General features: G+C 44.5%; 1 protein-coding gene across 1 annotated transcript; it reads left to right on the top strand.

Annotated features, from left to right (window-relative positions):
- Positions 1-14: 14 nt before the first annotated feature.
- On the top strand, positions 15-16,214 carry DNTTIP1 (deoxynucleotidyltransferase terminal interacting protein 1). Its single transcript, XM_011369334.2, has 13 exons — positions 15-194; positions 774-844; positions 1,502-1,598; positions 4,332-4,430; positions 7,333-7,401; positions 7,661-7,717; positions 7,969-8,027; positions 8,944-8,989; positions 10,972-11,030; positions 11,132-11,192; positions 14,132-14,203; positions 15,700-15,755; positions 15,854-16,214. Exons 1-13 carry the CDS (start codon positions 90-92, stop codon positions 15,987-15,989), a joined length of 987 nt encoding a protein of 328 aa, XP_011367636.1. The 5' UTR covers positions 15-89; the 3' UTR covers positions 15,990-16,214.
- Positions 16,215-16,903: the final 689 nt, after the last annotated feature.

The raw sequence follows: 16,903 nt of genomic DNA, 5'->3' as shown, positions 1-16,903 counted from the left end.
GCTGGCGGCCGGCGCGCTCCAGTGACGTCAAGTGGCCACTTTCCGGCCGGTGGCAGAGTCGGGCTGAAGTTGTAAGGGTCGGGGGCGCCATGGGGGCTACTGGCGACGCCGAGCAGCCGCGGGGACCCGGCGGGGCAGAGCGGGGCGGCCCCGAGCTGGGAGACGCGGGCGCAGCGGGGCAGCTTGTTCTCACGGTGAGGGCGCCCCCAGGGAGGCCGGGCCGGGCCTGGGCTCGGGCCGGCGGGGCCTCGGGCTCCCGGGACCTTGGCCCGCGGGCGAGAGAACGCGGCGGCTGGTGCTGCTGAGGGGGTTGGCGTTTTCACAGTCCGACGACCTGGATTCAAATTCTGGTGCCGCCTTCCTAGCTAGGTGACTTGGGCCGGTCCTGTCAAGCCCCTGAGCTCCAGTTCCTATTCTGTAAAACGGAGATGATTAGTACCTGCCTCATAAGGTTGTTGTGGGGATGGGATGTAAATGCGGGTAAAGCGCCCAGACATCGTCTGCCACAGAGTAGGCACTCGGTAAACACTGGTTCCCTTCCTCCAGCCGTTCCTGGAAAAGGTGAGGTCAGGACTTTTGAGGCTGGGAACTTTCCTTGAGTTTCCCTTCCCTGGCAGAGCCTTCCAACCACTGCTGTACCCCAGACCCCAAGGTGAGAGAGATGGTGAAAGCACCCGAGAAGCAGGGCTGTCTAAGTTTAACTTCATACCCACCCTCCGCCTCCACCTGAGTGTCACGGACCTCGGTGACATCTGCTCCCTTGGTCCCCACAGAACCCTTGGAACATAATGATAAAGCACCGGCAGGTGCAGCGAAGGGGCCGCCGCTCGCAGATGACAACAAGGTAAGGCTGACCTGGGCCTTAGCTCCCAGGCATTGGTTTGGAAGGCGGCTTGGGGGTCCCCATTGCACGAGGCTGAGAAGTGATCCTTAGCCCGTAGAAAGAGCACCGGACTAGGAAAGAGGAGACTCAGAGTCTATAACTATGTGCCCTTGAGCAAGTCACTTTCCCCTCTGAACTCATGTACAAAATGAGGGATTAAACAACACCTAACATTCCTTGGCTCCATGTTTGAGGGTTCTAAAGAGGCAGAGTAGCATGGAGGTTAAGAAAAATGTGACTAATAGTATCCACAGGGTACTATTACCTTTCGGTAATAATGAATAATAAATAACTTATTATCAAATAATAATAAATAATAAAAGGAAAGAGAGAGCGCCAATTAAATGGATCTTCACTAAAACTATTAAAGTGTACAGAATTTTCTGTATGTGTTACACTTCATAAAACACTTTTAAAATAATACCCATTTCATAGAGTTATGAGAATGAAATAAAGCCATGCTTTTATGTGGTTTGCACAGAACCTCGGCACATAGCTAGTATTCTAGAAAAGCTATATATTATTGTCATTAAAGGATCCATTGTCAATAATTGGCTGGGCAGACTAGAAAGGATCTATTTGGGCCATGCCCCCTGACTATCTTTCTCCTGAATGCAGTTTCACAGATCCTTCCATCTCCATGGACCTCCTCCGAGCTGTCCTTCAGCCTAGCATCAATGAGGAGATCCAGACTGTCTTCAACAAGTACATGAAGGTAAGAGGGACACAAAGATAAACCATTAACAGGGAGAAAGACTCATCGGCAGTCCTTCACTGCATCACAATCTTCCAGGCTTGCTGTAGTACACACAGATATCTAAAGCTTTCCAATTCTGAACCGCCACAAACTTTTTTCCCTCTTAGTGAGTAATTCGAATACCTCTTTTGCCAGGCTATCGCGAGGGTAAAATGATTTAAGTGTAATGTGCTCAGAACCGTGCTTGGAACATAACAACTGTTTTTATTACTTGTTTAATAATATCACCATTGTTATTATTTAAAATTTGTGTCTAGAACTGTACATAAACATCTACATGGTTCTACCTGAATGCCCCATGGATACTTTAAACCCAGAATATTCTGAACAGAACTCTTTGTTTTTATTCCTAAACCTCCTCCTCTTCTGTTTATTCATTCATTCGAGAAGTGTTTACTGGCAGGCACTATTCTAGGCACGGGGGATATAGCAGTGAACAAAGAGTCACTCTGACTGCTGCATAGAGAATAGACTGTAGGAGAACCAGTTAGGAGGCTTGAGATGATACTGGCTTGGCTGTTACCAGTGAAGATGTTGGGATAAAGTCAGATTCTGTATGGATTTTAAAGGTAGCAACAGGATTTGCCAATAATTCAGATGCACAAGGTGAAAGAAATAGAGAATGACTCCCACGCTATTTGCCCTAGACAACTATTAAGATAGAGGTTGCTATTGACTTGACATGAGGAAGAGGGGAACAGGCAGGGGAAATCAGGAGCTCAGTTTTGGACACGTTAAGTTTGAATGGGACCATCATTTACTTAGAAACCAAAAACCAGGGACGCTGCCTCCTTCATCTTCTCTATCCAGTTGTGGCGTCACGTATGCTCCACTGCATGATCTGTCGAGTACGCCCTTCCTCCTCACCTCTGCTTTGGTTCAGACCTTCATTATTTCTCACCCAGGCTCCTACTATACTCCCTAACTGCCTCTATTCTCTCCCTCTTTCAACCCACCCTCCAGGCAGCTGCCAGTGATCCCTAACATGTAAGTCCAATGGTGTCATTCCCCTGTTTAATATCTGTCAATGTCTTCCCATTGTCTTCTGGGTAAAATCCAGATTCCTTAACATGGCATATATGACCCACTGTGATCAGACCCCATCCCAGGTCTGTTGAATGGTTGCACCATAGTTTGATTAACTGGTCCCTAGGACATTTAGGTTGTTGCCAGTTTTTCTCTGTTACAGACAGTGCTACATTGAACACTTCGAATATATTTCTTTGGTTCACTTGTGAGAGCCCTTCTGGGGGATAAACTCCTAGAGAGGGAATTGGTAGGTAAGAGGGATAACATACCTTTCCCTTGAGATAATTTCCCTCCAGAGAGGTTATACCATTTTGCATTTCTACCAGTAGTGTTTGAGAACGCCTTTTATTCATCACTGGATTTCATTCCCAGGTCCATATGATAGCTTCCATATACCTATGAGGTATATTCATTGCACTGACTACCTCACAGGTTGGTGTAAAATATCTAAATTATTTTAACTAGCTTTCATTTAGCCAATAATCAGTATTGATGACCGGTATTAATTTAGTTTTTGTTTTAAAGTCAAACTCACTTGCTCATACTATTTAATATTAGGCCTGAAGAATTTTCTTCCTAAACTCGTAAGATCTCTAAGTCAGCGCTTTCACACTCTTCTCCTTGGTTCAGTGTTAACAACGAAGGCATTTGACCTGAGAAATATAAAATGACAGTACATTCCTGTGGTTATCTCCCACAGGAGGAGCATTGGTTATAGGTTCCAGAATTCTTCCATATGCCAGAGAGAACTGACACTTAGTTCTAGAGCCACAGCTTGGACTCTTATTCTGAGTATGTTCTCAATGCCTTGGTTTGGGGCTTCACATCACCTTGTCCTTCAGTGTTCTCAGGCTCAAGGTCTCCCTTTTATAGCCAGTGGAGGAAAATTCTGCCTTCCTTTCCTCAGCCAATTGGAGCCGCTGAAATCCTGGGGCCCTGGCCAGGTCTCACTCCTCCCATGCCATAGATGTTTCGGCTCAGGCAAAGTCAGATCAATCAAGACTTTCTGTTTCTGAATTTTCTCAGGCTGACCCTGGCCTATTCACCCAGGCAATGGCATTCTTTTTTTCTTCTACAGAAGTAATACATGTACACTATAAAAATTGAGAGAATATAGATTTTAAAAAGCAATCATCCATGATATTGCCGCCATTACTTTAATATATATTCTTACAGTTCTTTTGTCTCTCTGTGTTTGCTTTTTGCTATTTTACATAAATAGGCTCATACAATGCCAAACTATTTTATAACTTACTTCCTTCACTTGGCAGTATACCATGAATACCTTTTATGTCAAAAATATATTCTCCTATACATCCTTACTGTGATTTTTAACATTTGCATATTACTTCATGGCATGGTTATACCATAAGTTATACCTGGACATTTACGTTATTCTTTGATTTTGCACTGTTTACACATTAGTGCTGTAATGACCATCCTTTGGTCACCTCCATGATTATCCTCCTCAAATGAGGATAGAGTGGGGAAACAGAGACTGGAATATGAATCTATATCTGTGTGATCTCAAAACCATGCTCATAATCAGTTTTCCCTTCTGTACAAGGGTATGAGAAAAGCTTCTCTTTCATACTCAGTTTCCTTCAAGTTGATGCAAATTAGCAGGACTTCTGACCTTTCCTCTATCGTACTTCCCCCTAGTTCTTCCAGAAGGCAGCACTGAATGTGCGAGACAACGTTGGGGAAGAAGTGGATGCAGAGCAGCTGATCCAGGAGGCCTGTCGGAGCTGCCTGGAGCAGGTGAGACCGAAGGGGACAGAGGATACAGGCACAGGGTTTAGCCCTCAGGGCTCTGCTAAGACATGTGATCTGATCATTAATGGTAATACTGAGCTAACAAACTACTTACATCCAGATAGAGCTTAGCAGTGTTGCTGACGGAAAAGAAGGGAAATAGTTACTATATGCCAGGTACTGTGATAGATGATTTCACATGCATTTGCTCATTGACATCTCAGAAGAAACCTTGTGCAGAAGACATATTTTAATTCTTAGTTTACAGATGAAAGCAAGAGTTAGAATAGCTAAGGTCCATCTCATCTCTGCAGGTGCTTGTGACTTGATCCTTCTAGTAGTCACAGCCCCTTTTGGTATCACAGGGACTCACCATATCTGCCTCCCTGCCTCTCAGGGTGTGGTCAGGAGGCATGACATCAGTTCTATAAATGGCTGTGTTCCCAAGATAGTAGTGAACCTGTTTGCATGTGTTAGCTGCTGTTATTAATAGGAAGTGTCAGCATCACCCAGATTCTGTGCTTGACTGCAAATCCAGTAGCTGTCAGAGATGGAAATTTCTTCATAATCAGAACCACAAAGGCTGCTTTGAGTTCAGTCCTATAAGGGTAATTATCACGAGATGAGAGAGTAACATCTTCTGGAAGGCTGGTTGGTCAGCTACTCAGGCATAGCCTCGGAAAGAGCAAGATGAGGGTCTGGACCTCAGCTTTGAAAGGGCAGAACTCCGTGCTGTCAGTGAAAACTTACTCAGCTTCTTGGTGTCATTTGTCGGAGTGGATCATGTCATGTTTCTTAGACTGCTTCTCTCTTGGCTCCAGTCTTGGTGGTCACTCCCCCTTAGCATCCTGGGCCAGCTCATCTTCTCCACCTCTAACTACCTGACCTCTGAGCCAGACCCATCTTCTTAAAGATGAATCAAATTATCTCACTCTCCTCTTCATTAAAACTTCTCAGTGATTTCCCTTCGCAGGAAAAATGAAACTTCGATGCCTTACCATGACCCACAGAGCCCTACACGAACTGGCTCCTGCCTCTTCTTTAACTTCATCTCATCCCACCTTCCCCTACTGACTATATTCTAACCATGCTGGGCTCCTTTCTCCTCCAGCACCAAGTCAGGGCCTTTGCACTTGCTATTCTCACTGCCTGGCATGCTCGACCCTTAACTCTGCATAGCTGGCTCCTCCTTTTCTTCAGGTTTAGCTTGCATATCACCTCATCAGAGAGGCCTTCCCTGGCCACTTCATCTAAAGTAGTCTTCATCTCACTCCCTTCCCCTCTTCCAATTACTCTCTATCACCTCCCTTGTTTATTTCATTATTCGTTTTGATCTGAAATTATTAATAGTTCATTTTTTAATTTTCTACCTCCCTCCTACCCCACCTCTGCTAAAATCTTCAGTTTTATAAGAGTTAAGGTGTGATCTTATTCACTGCTGTATTCTTAGCACTTGAATATGACTCTTACTATTGTACACTAAGTGTTTGTTGAATGACTGACTGACCGACTGATCGACCAACCAACCGACCGACGGACTGACTGAGTGAACAAACGAACAAACAAATGGCAAACGAACAAGCCGAGTTACTGCTCTCATAGAACTTACATCCTAGTTAGGCAGACAGGTGTGAATTAGCAAACACGTGAACGATTACACATTGAGACTCATGCACTCTTCACTGAACAGGGATAACTTTTAGAGAAGATCATGAGTTTAATTTTGGCTTAGCATATTTGGGACATCCATTCATGGACATGCGACAGACTGTTATAAATCTGGAGCTCAAAGGGGAGGCTACAACTGAAGATAAAAAGCTACAGAGTCATCAGTTTATAGATGTTGATTGAAGCCGTGAGCATAGATGAGAGCAGATAGAATAGCTAATGAAAGAGGATAGAATGAAAAGAACCAGACTAAGGAGGATGAGCCAGCAAAGAAAGCTAAGAAAGAGCGGCCAGCGAAATAGGAAAACCAGGGAAATGCGGCCGCAGGAGCCAGTAGAAAAGTGTTTCCAGACCAGAAGGAAGCAGTGCCGCCCCGAGACGTCACACGATCCCAAGTCTTCACAGGCCTGCAAGGCCCCTGCCGTCCTCACCACACTCCTTGCGTACCACTCTCTCCTTGCCCATTACTTGCCAGACTGTATTTTTCTTCAAATGAGCCACGTCTCTTCCCACTTTAGAGCTTTTGCGCTTCCTGCTGCTGACACGCTTCTCAGCTTTTCTAATAGTGGTTCCTTCTCCACATCTCAGCTCAGAGGCTACCTTCTCAGCGAGGCCTTCTCTGATTACCTGCTTCAAATAGCCCTCCTCCCCGGAGATTTACTGTCACATCTGCCTGTAGTGTTTTTCTTCAAAGCATTTCTGATGATCCAAAATCACCTAGTTTATGTTTATTTATTTGCTTATTATCCAAATCGCCTACAGAATATAGGCTGCACAGGAGCCAGGACCTTACTTCTGCAATTTCCTGCTGCATCCCCAGCACTTAAATACTAGGCATCCAATATTTATGAAATGAAAAGAACAGCTTTCTAAGGACTGTGTAGTATACCAACGGATTTAGTTAGAAAAATGTATAGTTTATATTTACATGGAAAAAAGCGAGGAAGAATTTACAATGAAATGGTAACTGTATTCTGTGGATATTGAGATTTCAGATTTGATTTTATTTTATTTTTTTTTTTTGCTTATTTACATTTTCTAATTTTTCAACAATGGTCTTTAATTACTCAAGTTTTTTTTTAAATGCATATACATAACTACTTATGTACATATCTTAGAGTGTCTCCGTGCTGACTGTGAAACAGTTTTAACCCAGTTTGAAGTTGTGTCTATAAAAATGGAGGCAGAGAGCCTTACCCTCCAGAATGGTGACTGTTAACACTTGATCTTTTTCCTTCAGGCTAAACTACTATTTTCAGATGGAGAAAAAGTTATACCCAGATTGACCCATGAGCTTCCGGGGATAAAGGTCAGAGTGCTGTGTCCTGTGGTATTGGTCGGGGAGACCAATCAGACTGGGGAGCAGTTGAACTCTGGGCCCCAGGAGGTTCCACGTACCACCCATTTGTGGGACCAGGTCCAAATACCATTATACCGGGAAGGTTTCTGGGCCCAGTCTCAGAAGGAGCAAGAGGGTGTAGTCCAGGGACTCTGCCTTCTGCAACCCCAGGGGACCTGCAGCACCCAGGCATTGGTCTTCCAGTGACTCCCTTTCCTTTTATCTACAGCGTGGCCGACAGGTAGAGGAGGAATGTGCCCATCGAGGAAGCCCCATTCCCAAAAAGGTACCATTTCCACGTTTTCTGACTAGGAAAAGGCCTCACGGCTCCGGAAGAAGGTGGCGGGCTTTTTCAGTGCATCCTTTGGCCTTTCTAGCATGAGACACAGGAACCCCGGAAACATTCACTCTCCCTGCTCACTCTCAAGCATCATTTGGTCTTGTTGGAAAACCATCTCCACCAGTGACCCTGACCTGCCAATGGGGTGGGGTGGGCTTCCACAAGGTCAAGCCTCTGACAGCTATTCTTTATGGCAGAGGAAGGGACGGCCTCCTGGACACATCCTGGCAAATGACCGGGCAGCCACCGGCATGGTGTGAGTAGGGACCAACAGAGCCAAAGGGAGGAGTGGGGCGGAAGTGGGCCTGGAGGAAGAGACCAGAGTTCTGTGCCTAGAGAAATCAGATCCATCTGAAGTCACCACGGAGAAGAGTTACCCAGGCTTAAGGGGTAGGGAAAGAAGCCAGCGAGGAGGAGGTTTTATCCTATTTGTGCGCCAGAGCAGTTAAGCCCAGCTTGATTAAACACCAGACATTTTTTCATTGTTGGTATATGTTGAATGTTAATAGACCATAACTGGTCTAAACACCTTACATACTTTGCTTTTTCATCCTTCGGCCAGCCTCTAATGAAAATATTATTAATTTTGCAGATAAGGAAACAGACTCAGAGAATTATTTGCCCAGCTAATAAGGGGCAAAACTCTATCTACTACGTTGCTTCCAGGATGGTCATTTTCAAAGATTTTTGAAGCAACAGAATTTTTTTTTTTTTCTAAGCAATACTTTATATGGAAGCCCAATATATGAAGCAGATAAAGCCATGCTGGTCTGGTTAAGAGAAATGTGGATAGCTTGAAGCCACTAGTTTAGGAGATGGAGTAATAGTGGTCTCATACCTTAGATTTGTGTCCTACCTAAGCAAGTTCATTCCTTACTAACACAAGATCAATAGGGCAGTTGCTGTTGTTGATCCTTTTGACAGATGAGAACTGTAACTCAGAGAGGTCCTTGGATTTGCCCGCATGGCTAGGTAATATCAGAGCTAGTTCTAAAATGGCTTCTAGTCCAGTGCTTTTCTCCCCTTGCCCCTCCTCTAATGAGCGACCAGAGAGAAGTACGCCCAAGGCTAAAATGAGAGTGCGTGAGGAGCTCCCGCCACTACCAGCAGGCTTTCTGCCAGTCCTAGGCCTGACCTTGAAGAATTCACCTTTCTCCTTTCTTTTTAATCAGATGGAAACCAAAATCCTGTGAACCAATTCGCCGAGAAGGCCCCAAGGTACGATTATGTGAGCATGGCAGTGACGCTCTGTCACAGGGAGACTCACTCAAGGCTCTGGGGCCCATCATGAGGGAAAGAGGCTGGGGGTGGTGAATGGTGTGTGCGCACCATCCCAGAGCCATCTTTCCCCTTCCCCTCTTCTTCCCCTCCCCCGCGCCCCCACGCTGGTCTCCCAGAAGGATCCCAAGTAGTGATTGGAGTTTGGGGCAAAACGAAGAGAGGGCTTGAGTATCTGCTGAAGCCTTTTCTCTGTAAAAGCTAGTGGTCACTAATACTTACATAGTACTTAATATGAGACGGGCACTGCCCTAAATCTTTATGTGGATTATCTTGTTTAATCTTTGTGGCAACTTTATGAATAGACTCTGTTACTCTTCTAAAGTTGAGGAGCTTCCTTTCCTGCCAACTCCCTTGTGAGCAGAAATTATTTCATCTAGTTATTTTATACACTTAATACACTTAATACTAAGGCTTAGAGACTTGCTCAGAGTCTCATACCCGGTAAGTGGTAAAGAACTAAGTCTCGAACACAAGGTTCGTTGACACCAGAAGAATTGTTTGCAAGCTCTTTTAGCAATAGAATAGTCTCTTCAATTAAAATCATAAGGAAGCCCAGTAAGGTAAGTAAAGCTCCACTGTCTTGGTTGAGGCTGCGTCCAGTCAAAACGGGCCACCTCTTGTCCTACTGGCCCTCTGTTTTTGCACCGCAGCTTTCTTCTAAAACTGCTCCTTTAACGCAGATGGTCCCGCATTCTCCTGGATCTTACCTTCCTCTCCAAACAGCCTTTCTCTCTTTTGTGAGTTCTTTGTCAGCAGTGACCAGTATAAATAGGTATTCCCTAGAATTCTCTCCTTGGCCCACTTCTCCACCTGGTTTCTCTCTGAGTGATCTAAATCATTTACTCTTACGGTTTCAGGGGACCAGGGACCGGTGTGTGCTAAAGTTGCCACACCTCTTTGGTCGTCCCACTCCTCTCTGTCTAGTTTAAAAACTAGAAAGTTTTTACCGTCTTCTAGACCTCCCGGCCCAGAATTTCTATAGCATTTCGAACTCAGCATACCCAAAACGAAAATCAGAATCTTTCCTCAAAGACTTTCTTATTGCTTTTTCTACTTTTGTCATCCCTTTGCCTCTCCTTTCCTTCTTCTCTCTGCATTCAGTCAAGTTCTGGGTGCTTCTACTTCCTAAATAGGTCACAGTTGCTGTTCCCTCCTCTCATCCTTACTGCTATCCTAGCTCAGGCCCTCATCTTCTTTCAAAACTACTCTGTTACCACAACCTCTGAACTGCCCTCCCTGCCCACAGTCTGCCACTTCAGATCCGTTAGCCACGTTGCGGAAGAAAGCTGTTTTTAAAGCAAGGCTCTCCCTGTTCAGAGGCCCTCAGTGACTCCCATCCCCCATAGAATAAACAAAATGCAAACCGCTGAACAAAGTGGACTTGGCCTCCCGCCCCTCTCGGCTTCTCTCTCCAGCCTCATTAATTACCACTCCCTAATTTGCATTGTCTCTTAGCAACGCAGAATTGCTTGTAGTCTCTCCAGCATGCTAAGCCAGCTTTCACCTGCCTTTGTTCATGCTGCTGCCCCTTCTTCCTCCCCTCCACCCTGTCCAACTTGTGCTGACCCTTTCAGAATCAGCTTGGAAATTACCTCTTCCAGGAAGCCTTCCGGTTACCCTCCCCTTTGACTCCCCTCCGACCTTGCACTTGCACTCACGCATATCGTTGCCCATCTGATGGTGGTATAATTATCTGTACATGCATCCATGGCCCCCTGGAGAACAGAGACTATCTTATTCATCTCTTTATTCCCAGTGTCTAGCATAGGGCCTAGCGTATTGTAAGTACTCAGTTTCTTGAATCAGCTGTGTGTTGAATAATGGACAGAGCGGTGGTGGTAGAGGGCAGGGGGAGGAGTGTTTCCATCCTGCCCACCCGGTAAACCTCACCCTCACCAGCCTCTCTTTTTTTTGCATAGTGGGACCCAGCTCGGCTGAATGAATCTACCACCTTTGTGTTGGGATCTCGAGCCAACAAGTAGGTCAAAGAGCTTCAGCACCGAGGGAGGGGGAAATTCAGGAGTCCACCACTAGGACTGCAACAGCTGGAATCCTTACCACTCCTCTGTTACTTTGCAGGGCACTGGGGATGGGGGGCACCAGAGGGAGAATCTACATCAAGCACCCGCACCTTTTTAAGGTAGGTGAGTGCTAGGAGTTAGGCATGCCAGTTGCAGCGGAGTAGGCGGCATGGGAACTCTAGATGACACTGGAAGCTTGGGACAAACACTGATCTGGGAGTCAGTACATCCTGGGTTCTAATTGCCCCTCTGCCCTTGAGCTTAACCTTTTGTAATTTACTCAACACCTGTGTCCCAATAATAATAACTATTTACCTTGAATGTTTATTGTGTACCAAATACGATTTAGGTGCTACACTTATATTATCTCATGGAACTATCCTTTAAGATGGATAATGTTATTTTTATTTTACAAACTTAAAAGAAAACAGAGATTGAGAAAGGCTAAACAACTTCCTCAGAGTTACCAGCTGGTAAGTAGTGAGTCGGGATTCAAGTCCAGGTCTGTCCTCAGCAAAACCTGACCTCTTAAACACTCCTTTATTCATTTGTCTATAAAACGAAGAGACTGGAGCAAGCAGTAGTTTTAACCCTTTTCAAAGAAGGGACTCTACTCCTGAGAGCAACTGTGCTTTAGTCTCCACTCTTTGAGAAAATGATGAGCAGGGTCATGAATTCATTCATCCTCTTGAATGAATTTGTATTTTACCAGTCACAAAAGCACTCAGACATATTAGCAAAAAAAGTAGTACGTGTGTGTGCGAGACATGATATTTTGCACCTATTCGCAAAACTTGGAGCACCTTACCAGAACTACATAGCCCCTCCGAGATCCCAGAATCATGGGCTCTGTCTGCTACACTCTGTGCAAGTTCAAGTTCTTCAAAGGATAGACCTGCTTCCTCTACTTTTTCTTGTATTTGGGGATTCACAACACCTACACGAATTGCATACTTGCTACTTCTTCATTTTCCTCTCTTAGTGTCTTCACTCCAGCTGTTCCCTTTACCCGGATGACCTTCCTTCCCCACCCTCATCTCTGCCTAAGTTCCACGTTCTCCAAGAGCCTTGCTTGCATCATCCCCCAAGTGAATATGCTCTTGGACCTACTTCTATTCCTGCAGCACAGTAGTTACGAGTATGGTTTCAGACCTGGTTCCATTACTTACTAGACACATGACCTTGGGCAAGTGGCCCTGCATTTCTGATCCTGTTTTATCATCTATAAAATAGGAATTTATACAGACCAACCACCATTCGTGATAAACTCCCAACCTACAGCCTCATTACCAGTGGATACTATCTCTCATTGTAATCTTTCCAGGGAAAATGCTCTGTTGTTTTACTTTTGATTCTCTAGTAGTGACAATAAGCATCTTTTCACTCATTTAGAATCTATGTCTATTTCTTCTGTAAACAGCCTATTATATCTTTTGCCCATTTTTCTGTTCTTGTTAAGGCATTATTCAAATTTTTCTCTAACTCTTTAACTTTTTTAAGGTATAAAAATAACATATAAACCCATTCTTGTAAAAAGATTCAAACAATACACAGAAGCTAATAGAGAACAAAACACAAAGTTCCCTGTCACCCTTGATTCTGACTCTTCTCCCCTGTAGGCCACCATGACCAACATGGTGGCACCCGTCAGTCCCCCTTTGTCCTTTAGTGATATTTAATGTTATTGAATTTATACTATACATATTATTCTCTGATTTTATTGTTTCACCCCAAAATTCATTCATTCATTGAACAAATATTTATTGAGTGCTGAGCATTCTCAAAGTGCTAGAGATAACAGCAGTAAATAAAACAGATACATAAAACTCCTTGCCCTCATGGAGCTTACATTTTATGCAGGGTAAACTATGGTCTGTGGGCCAGATCCAACATTTTTACATTTTTAAAAGGTGATTTTTAAAAAAATGAATAGTATGTGACAGATGTATGTGTCTGGCAAAGCCTAAATTATTTATACTGGCCCTTTACAGAAAAAGTAGAAACTTAATAACATATAACATATAAATCTAGTGGACAATATCTTAGCGATTTGTCCATGTTATTAAGGTAAGTGCCTATCATTTTATTTTTAACAGCTGTATGGAATTCACAGAATAGATGTTCCATAATTTATTTCATTACTCCCCTATTCAAGTATATTTACGTTTTTTCCAGCAGTTTTGCTATCATAAACAATGCTGCACCAGACATCCTTGTGGGGTGATGCACCAGACACGTGTGGGTGATTCTGAAGGGTAAATCCCTGGAAATAGGATTATTGGGACAGAAAGTACACACTTTTAAATTTTTGAATTTTTGACTGATATTTATATTACATGGGAAGTGAAATATTTAAACTCAAAAGTAGTAACCATACAAATTTCCCACCTCGGTCTCTATTTCAAATTTTCTGTCTATGTGATAAAAACCTATCTTTATTGAGTACTTATTATGTGTCGGATACTATATTTAGCACTTTTTTATGCACTATTTCATTTATTCTTAACAACTCTATAAGTATAAATACTCTGTTTTACATATGAAGAAACTGGTTCTCAAGAATGTGATTGCCCAGTTTTACTCCATCTAATAAGTGGCAGAAACCAGACTTTAAACCTTTGTTGTCTAATTTTAAAACCAGAGTCTTAACTGTGATTCTATCCTTCCTTCCCCAGACTGTGAAGTGTCCTGATTTTTGTTTTAGGAAATATTGTCACCATAATAGTCACATGTGTTGTAAGCTACCTCAGATCATTTTTTCAAAGAAGCACTAAAATAATAGTCATCGGTCTGAACAGTTGCCAGAGATACTGTGTTTTGACAAAGGAAGGGGGTGGAGATTAGATGTGAACTAAATCTCTGGGAATGGCGTCCCCTGCCTTGGCCTCCTGGGCTCAGATGTGTTTGCTCTGAAGAGGATGGTGAGCCCTCTACATCTACCAGGCTAGGACAAGGTCTTGGTAAGAACTGCTCAAAGGCCAAGAGCATGCTCTGGGACCAAATGAGAAAAACCCCTTGTACCAGGCTGATGTCTCCCCTGTGACTTCATCCCTCACAGTATGCAGCTGACCCCCAGGACAAGCACTGGCTGGCTGAGCAGCATCACATGCGGGCAACAGGGGGGAAGATGGTAAGCACTGTTCCCATGTGCCACTGCTAAAGACCCACCTAGCCCAAGGCCCAGGGTTCTGGCTATTGGTGGCAGCCTACCTCCAAATCTGAGAGGCTCTCAAAGCCTGATGAATGTGGGAAGGGAGACTCATAAAGGTAGAGAGGACCCATTCCTTCATGCTGAACAGCGGGCTATAATCCCTAGATTCCCTTCGCTGTGTTAAGTCTCCTACACAGCACCCCCTCGCCACCTCCCACATCATCCCTCACACTGAGGTTGTATTAGCTGTGCATATGAATGGCAGATACAGGACACACAATAATACTTTTCCCTCATGTGCCCATTGGCAGATTTCACTCATCAATCACAACACTGCCACCAGGAAGTTATAAAATTGTTTCTCAACACAGTACTCCAGGCAGCACCCCTTGTCAATAGGGATGAAACTTGTTTCTGTACCTGGCAGCCCCTTCCAGAATCACCTTGAGTTCTGAGCTCATATCAAGCAACAACCTTAGGAAAATAATCACTGCATAAGTTCTAAAACTATCATGGAGGGTTTTGTTCATCACATGCAGTGTCCCCCCACCTGAGGACTCACTTAGTTCCACTGCTGGGACTGCTCCTATTAGAATCTAAAGGCCTTGCAAACCAGTATGCCATCTCATGTCTGGCATTGAAAGCTATCTTTTTTTTACTATATTTATACCTATACCTGTTTCAAAAAAGATTTCAAGGAGCTTACCAGTGGTACATAAAATGTAACATAACATGAATAAGAAGTAGGGGGAAGGAAAGGATCTGAATGAAGCCATGAGCAAGACTAGTTTTCAAAAAGTTTTTAACTGCTGACCTGGGAGACCAGTGCACTTCTAGGTTTTCACAAATTCAGCTCTAGGCCCTTTTCAAGGACACCAGTTCTGTTACATAGCTCATGGTGCCCTTAAGATGAAGACAGTCAAATCGCTCAAGGGATATACACCTATTCCTGACCCTGAGACTAGAAAGAAATGTCTCCCACAGAAGACTTTCTCATGCGATGAACAACATCCCCTGTATAGTAAGCTCACAAGAGGACTCTCTCCCACTGCAGACCTTGGCATTGTGCCAAAGCAGGCCCCAGGACAATACAGCCCAGTTACTAGACAGCAGTGCAGTTTCTCAAGTTTTCCCTTCTGCCACAAAGTTCAAAACGAAATTATCTTAGTTCCTAGAGTTAACATATAGGCTTCCTGCTGATTTCCTGTTTCCACGTATATTTTGCTAGCACTCTTGTCATTTTGTTATTAGCCACCTCAGGGTCCTTTTTTAAAAGAGAAAGAGATTATAAATTAGTCACCAGTCCCCACTTCCCCACCCATAAAGTTTCTATTCGAATGAACGATTGTCTCAAGGAAGTGTTCTCCAGTCTCTCCCTACTTACTCTCACATTAAGCGGATGTTTAACAAAGTGTTATTGAGTTAAACTGAAATGAATCAGAGGTGACGATCACTCTCCTTTGCTCCTGCCCCAGGCCTACCTCCTCATTGAGGAGGACATCCGGGACCTCGCTGCTAGCGATGACTACAGGTAAAACCAGTAGGTCTGTCCTCTACCCTCCCCCAGGCCTTATAGTAGCCCCCAGGATGAGCTCTCGCTTCAACTTTTCTCCTTGATGTCTGTTCCAGAGGATGCCTGGACCTGAAGTTAGAGGAGCTGAAATCCTTTGTCTTGCCCTCCTGGATGGTTGAGAAGATGCGAAAGTACATGGAGACACAACGGACAGAGAATGAGCATCGTGCTGAAGCGCCTTCACAGACCTGAAGCCAGGTCTCGTGGCTACACTTGGCAGCCCTCCTCCAAGGCCCTCTTACCCAGAAGGCTGAGACCACGGCTAGGACTGCTCCTAGATGGATCTCAGCAGCATTAAGCTGTGCCTGGGCTAGTTTGTAGTGACTTACTGCAGAGCACCCCCAGACTGGCATGTGGTTCTATATTTGTAAAGTTATTGGGATAAGAAGCAATTAAACAGTTTGTAATAAACACAGATGGTGAGCCTGCTGTGTGTTCTGCCTTGTGGGGGCCGACAAAACATCAAGGGCTCTAGAAGAAGTTGGTATAGGAAAAAAGGACCAGGTACTGCTTCCCCTTCCCAGGTTAGACCCAGGAAGGTCCCACTGCTCCATGCACATAAATTTTGCTTTATGAGATGAAGCTGGGAACACCTTGCCAAACTTCCTATCCTATTATATCTTCACCCAAATAAGGTATGGAAGTAGCAGACTATGATGGATGGCACCGCGGGAGGTGTGGGGAGTGGGGGTGGGGGAGTAATGACAGACCAGAAGAGAAATGCAGAGTGACTTTTACTACCTCCATTTTATAAGTTAAAACACTAAATTATGTAGAGAGGTAGTATATGAATCTGTTTTCTAATAGGGAGTCTACTGCTAGAGTCTGCCATCAGCCAATTTTTCCCTTCACACAGTGCCCTAGACACTACGATAGGGAGAAGCGCAGGGGTTTCCGGTTACAGGGAAAGGTACGGGCGCCGCAAGATTGTATACCCTCCATTCCCCTGGGAGTACGGATCGTGGCAGGGCGTGCAGGGTGTTCCAGCCGGTTGCCAGGCATTTGACCTAAAGGGGCTCATCCCACGTGGACTTTTTCTTGGCCCTTTAATGGTTGGCGTTTTCCAAAGGCCACCAATCCGCTGCAGGTTCGTTTAAATGGCAGCC

Source organism: Pteropus vampyrus, unplaced genomic scaffold, assembly GCF_000151845.1.
Source record: "Pteropus vampyrus isolate Shadow unplaced genomic scaffold, Pvam_2.0 Scaffold147, whole genome shotgun sequence".
Taxonomy (NCBI): domain Eukaryota; kingdom Metazoa; phylum Chordata; class Mammalia; order Chiroptera; family Pteropodidae; genus Pteropus; species Pteropus vampyrus.
This window is presented reverse-complemented; position numbering and strand designations above follow the sequence as displayed.

Coding starts and splice junctions, on each gene's coding strand:
- DNTTIP1 (XM_011369334.2), top strand. CDS start 90: ATGGGGGCTACTGGCGACGCCGAGCAGCCGCGGGGACCCGGCGGGGCA. Junction 845..1,501: donor CGCTCGCAGATGACAACAAG/GTAAGGCTGACC, acceptor TCCTGAATGCAG/TTTCACAGATCCTTCCATCT. Junction 7,718..7,968: donor GAAGCCCCATTCCCAAAAAG/GTACCATTTCCA, acceptor TCTTTATGGCAG/AGGAAGGGACGGCCTCCTGG.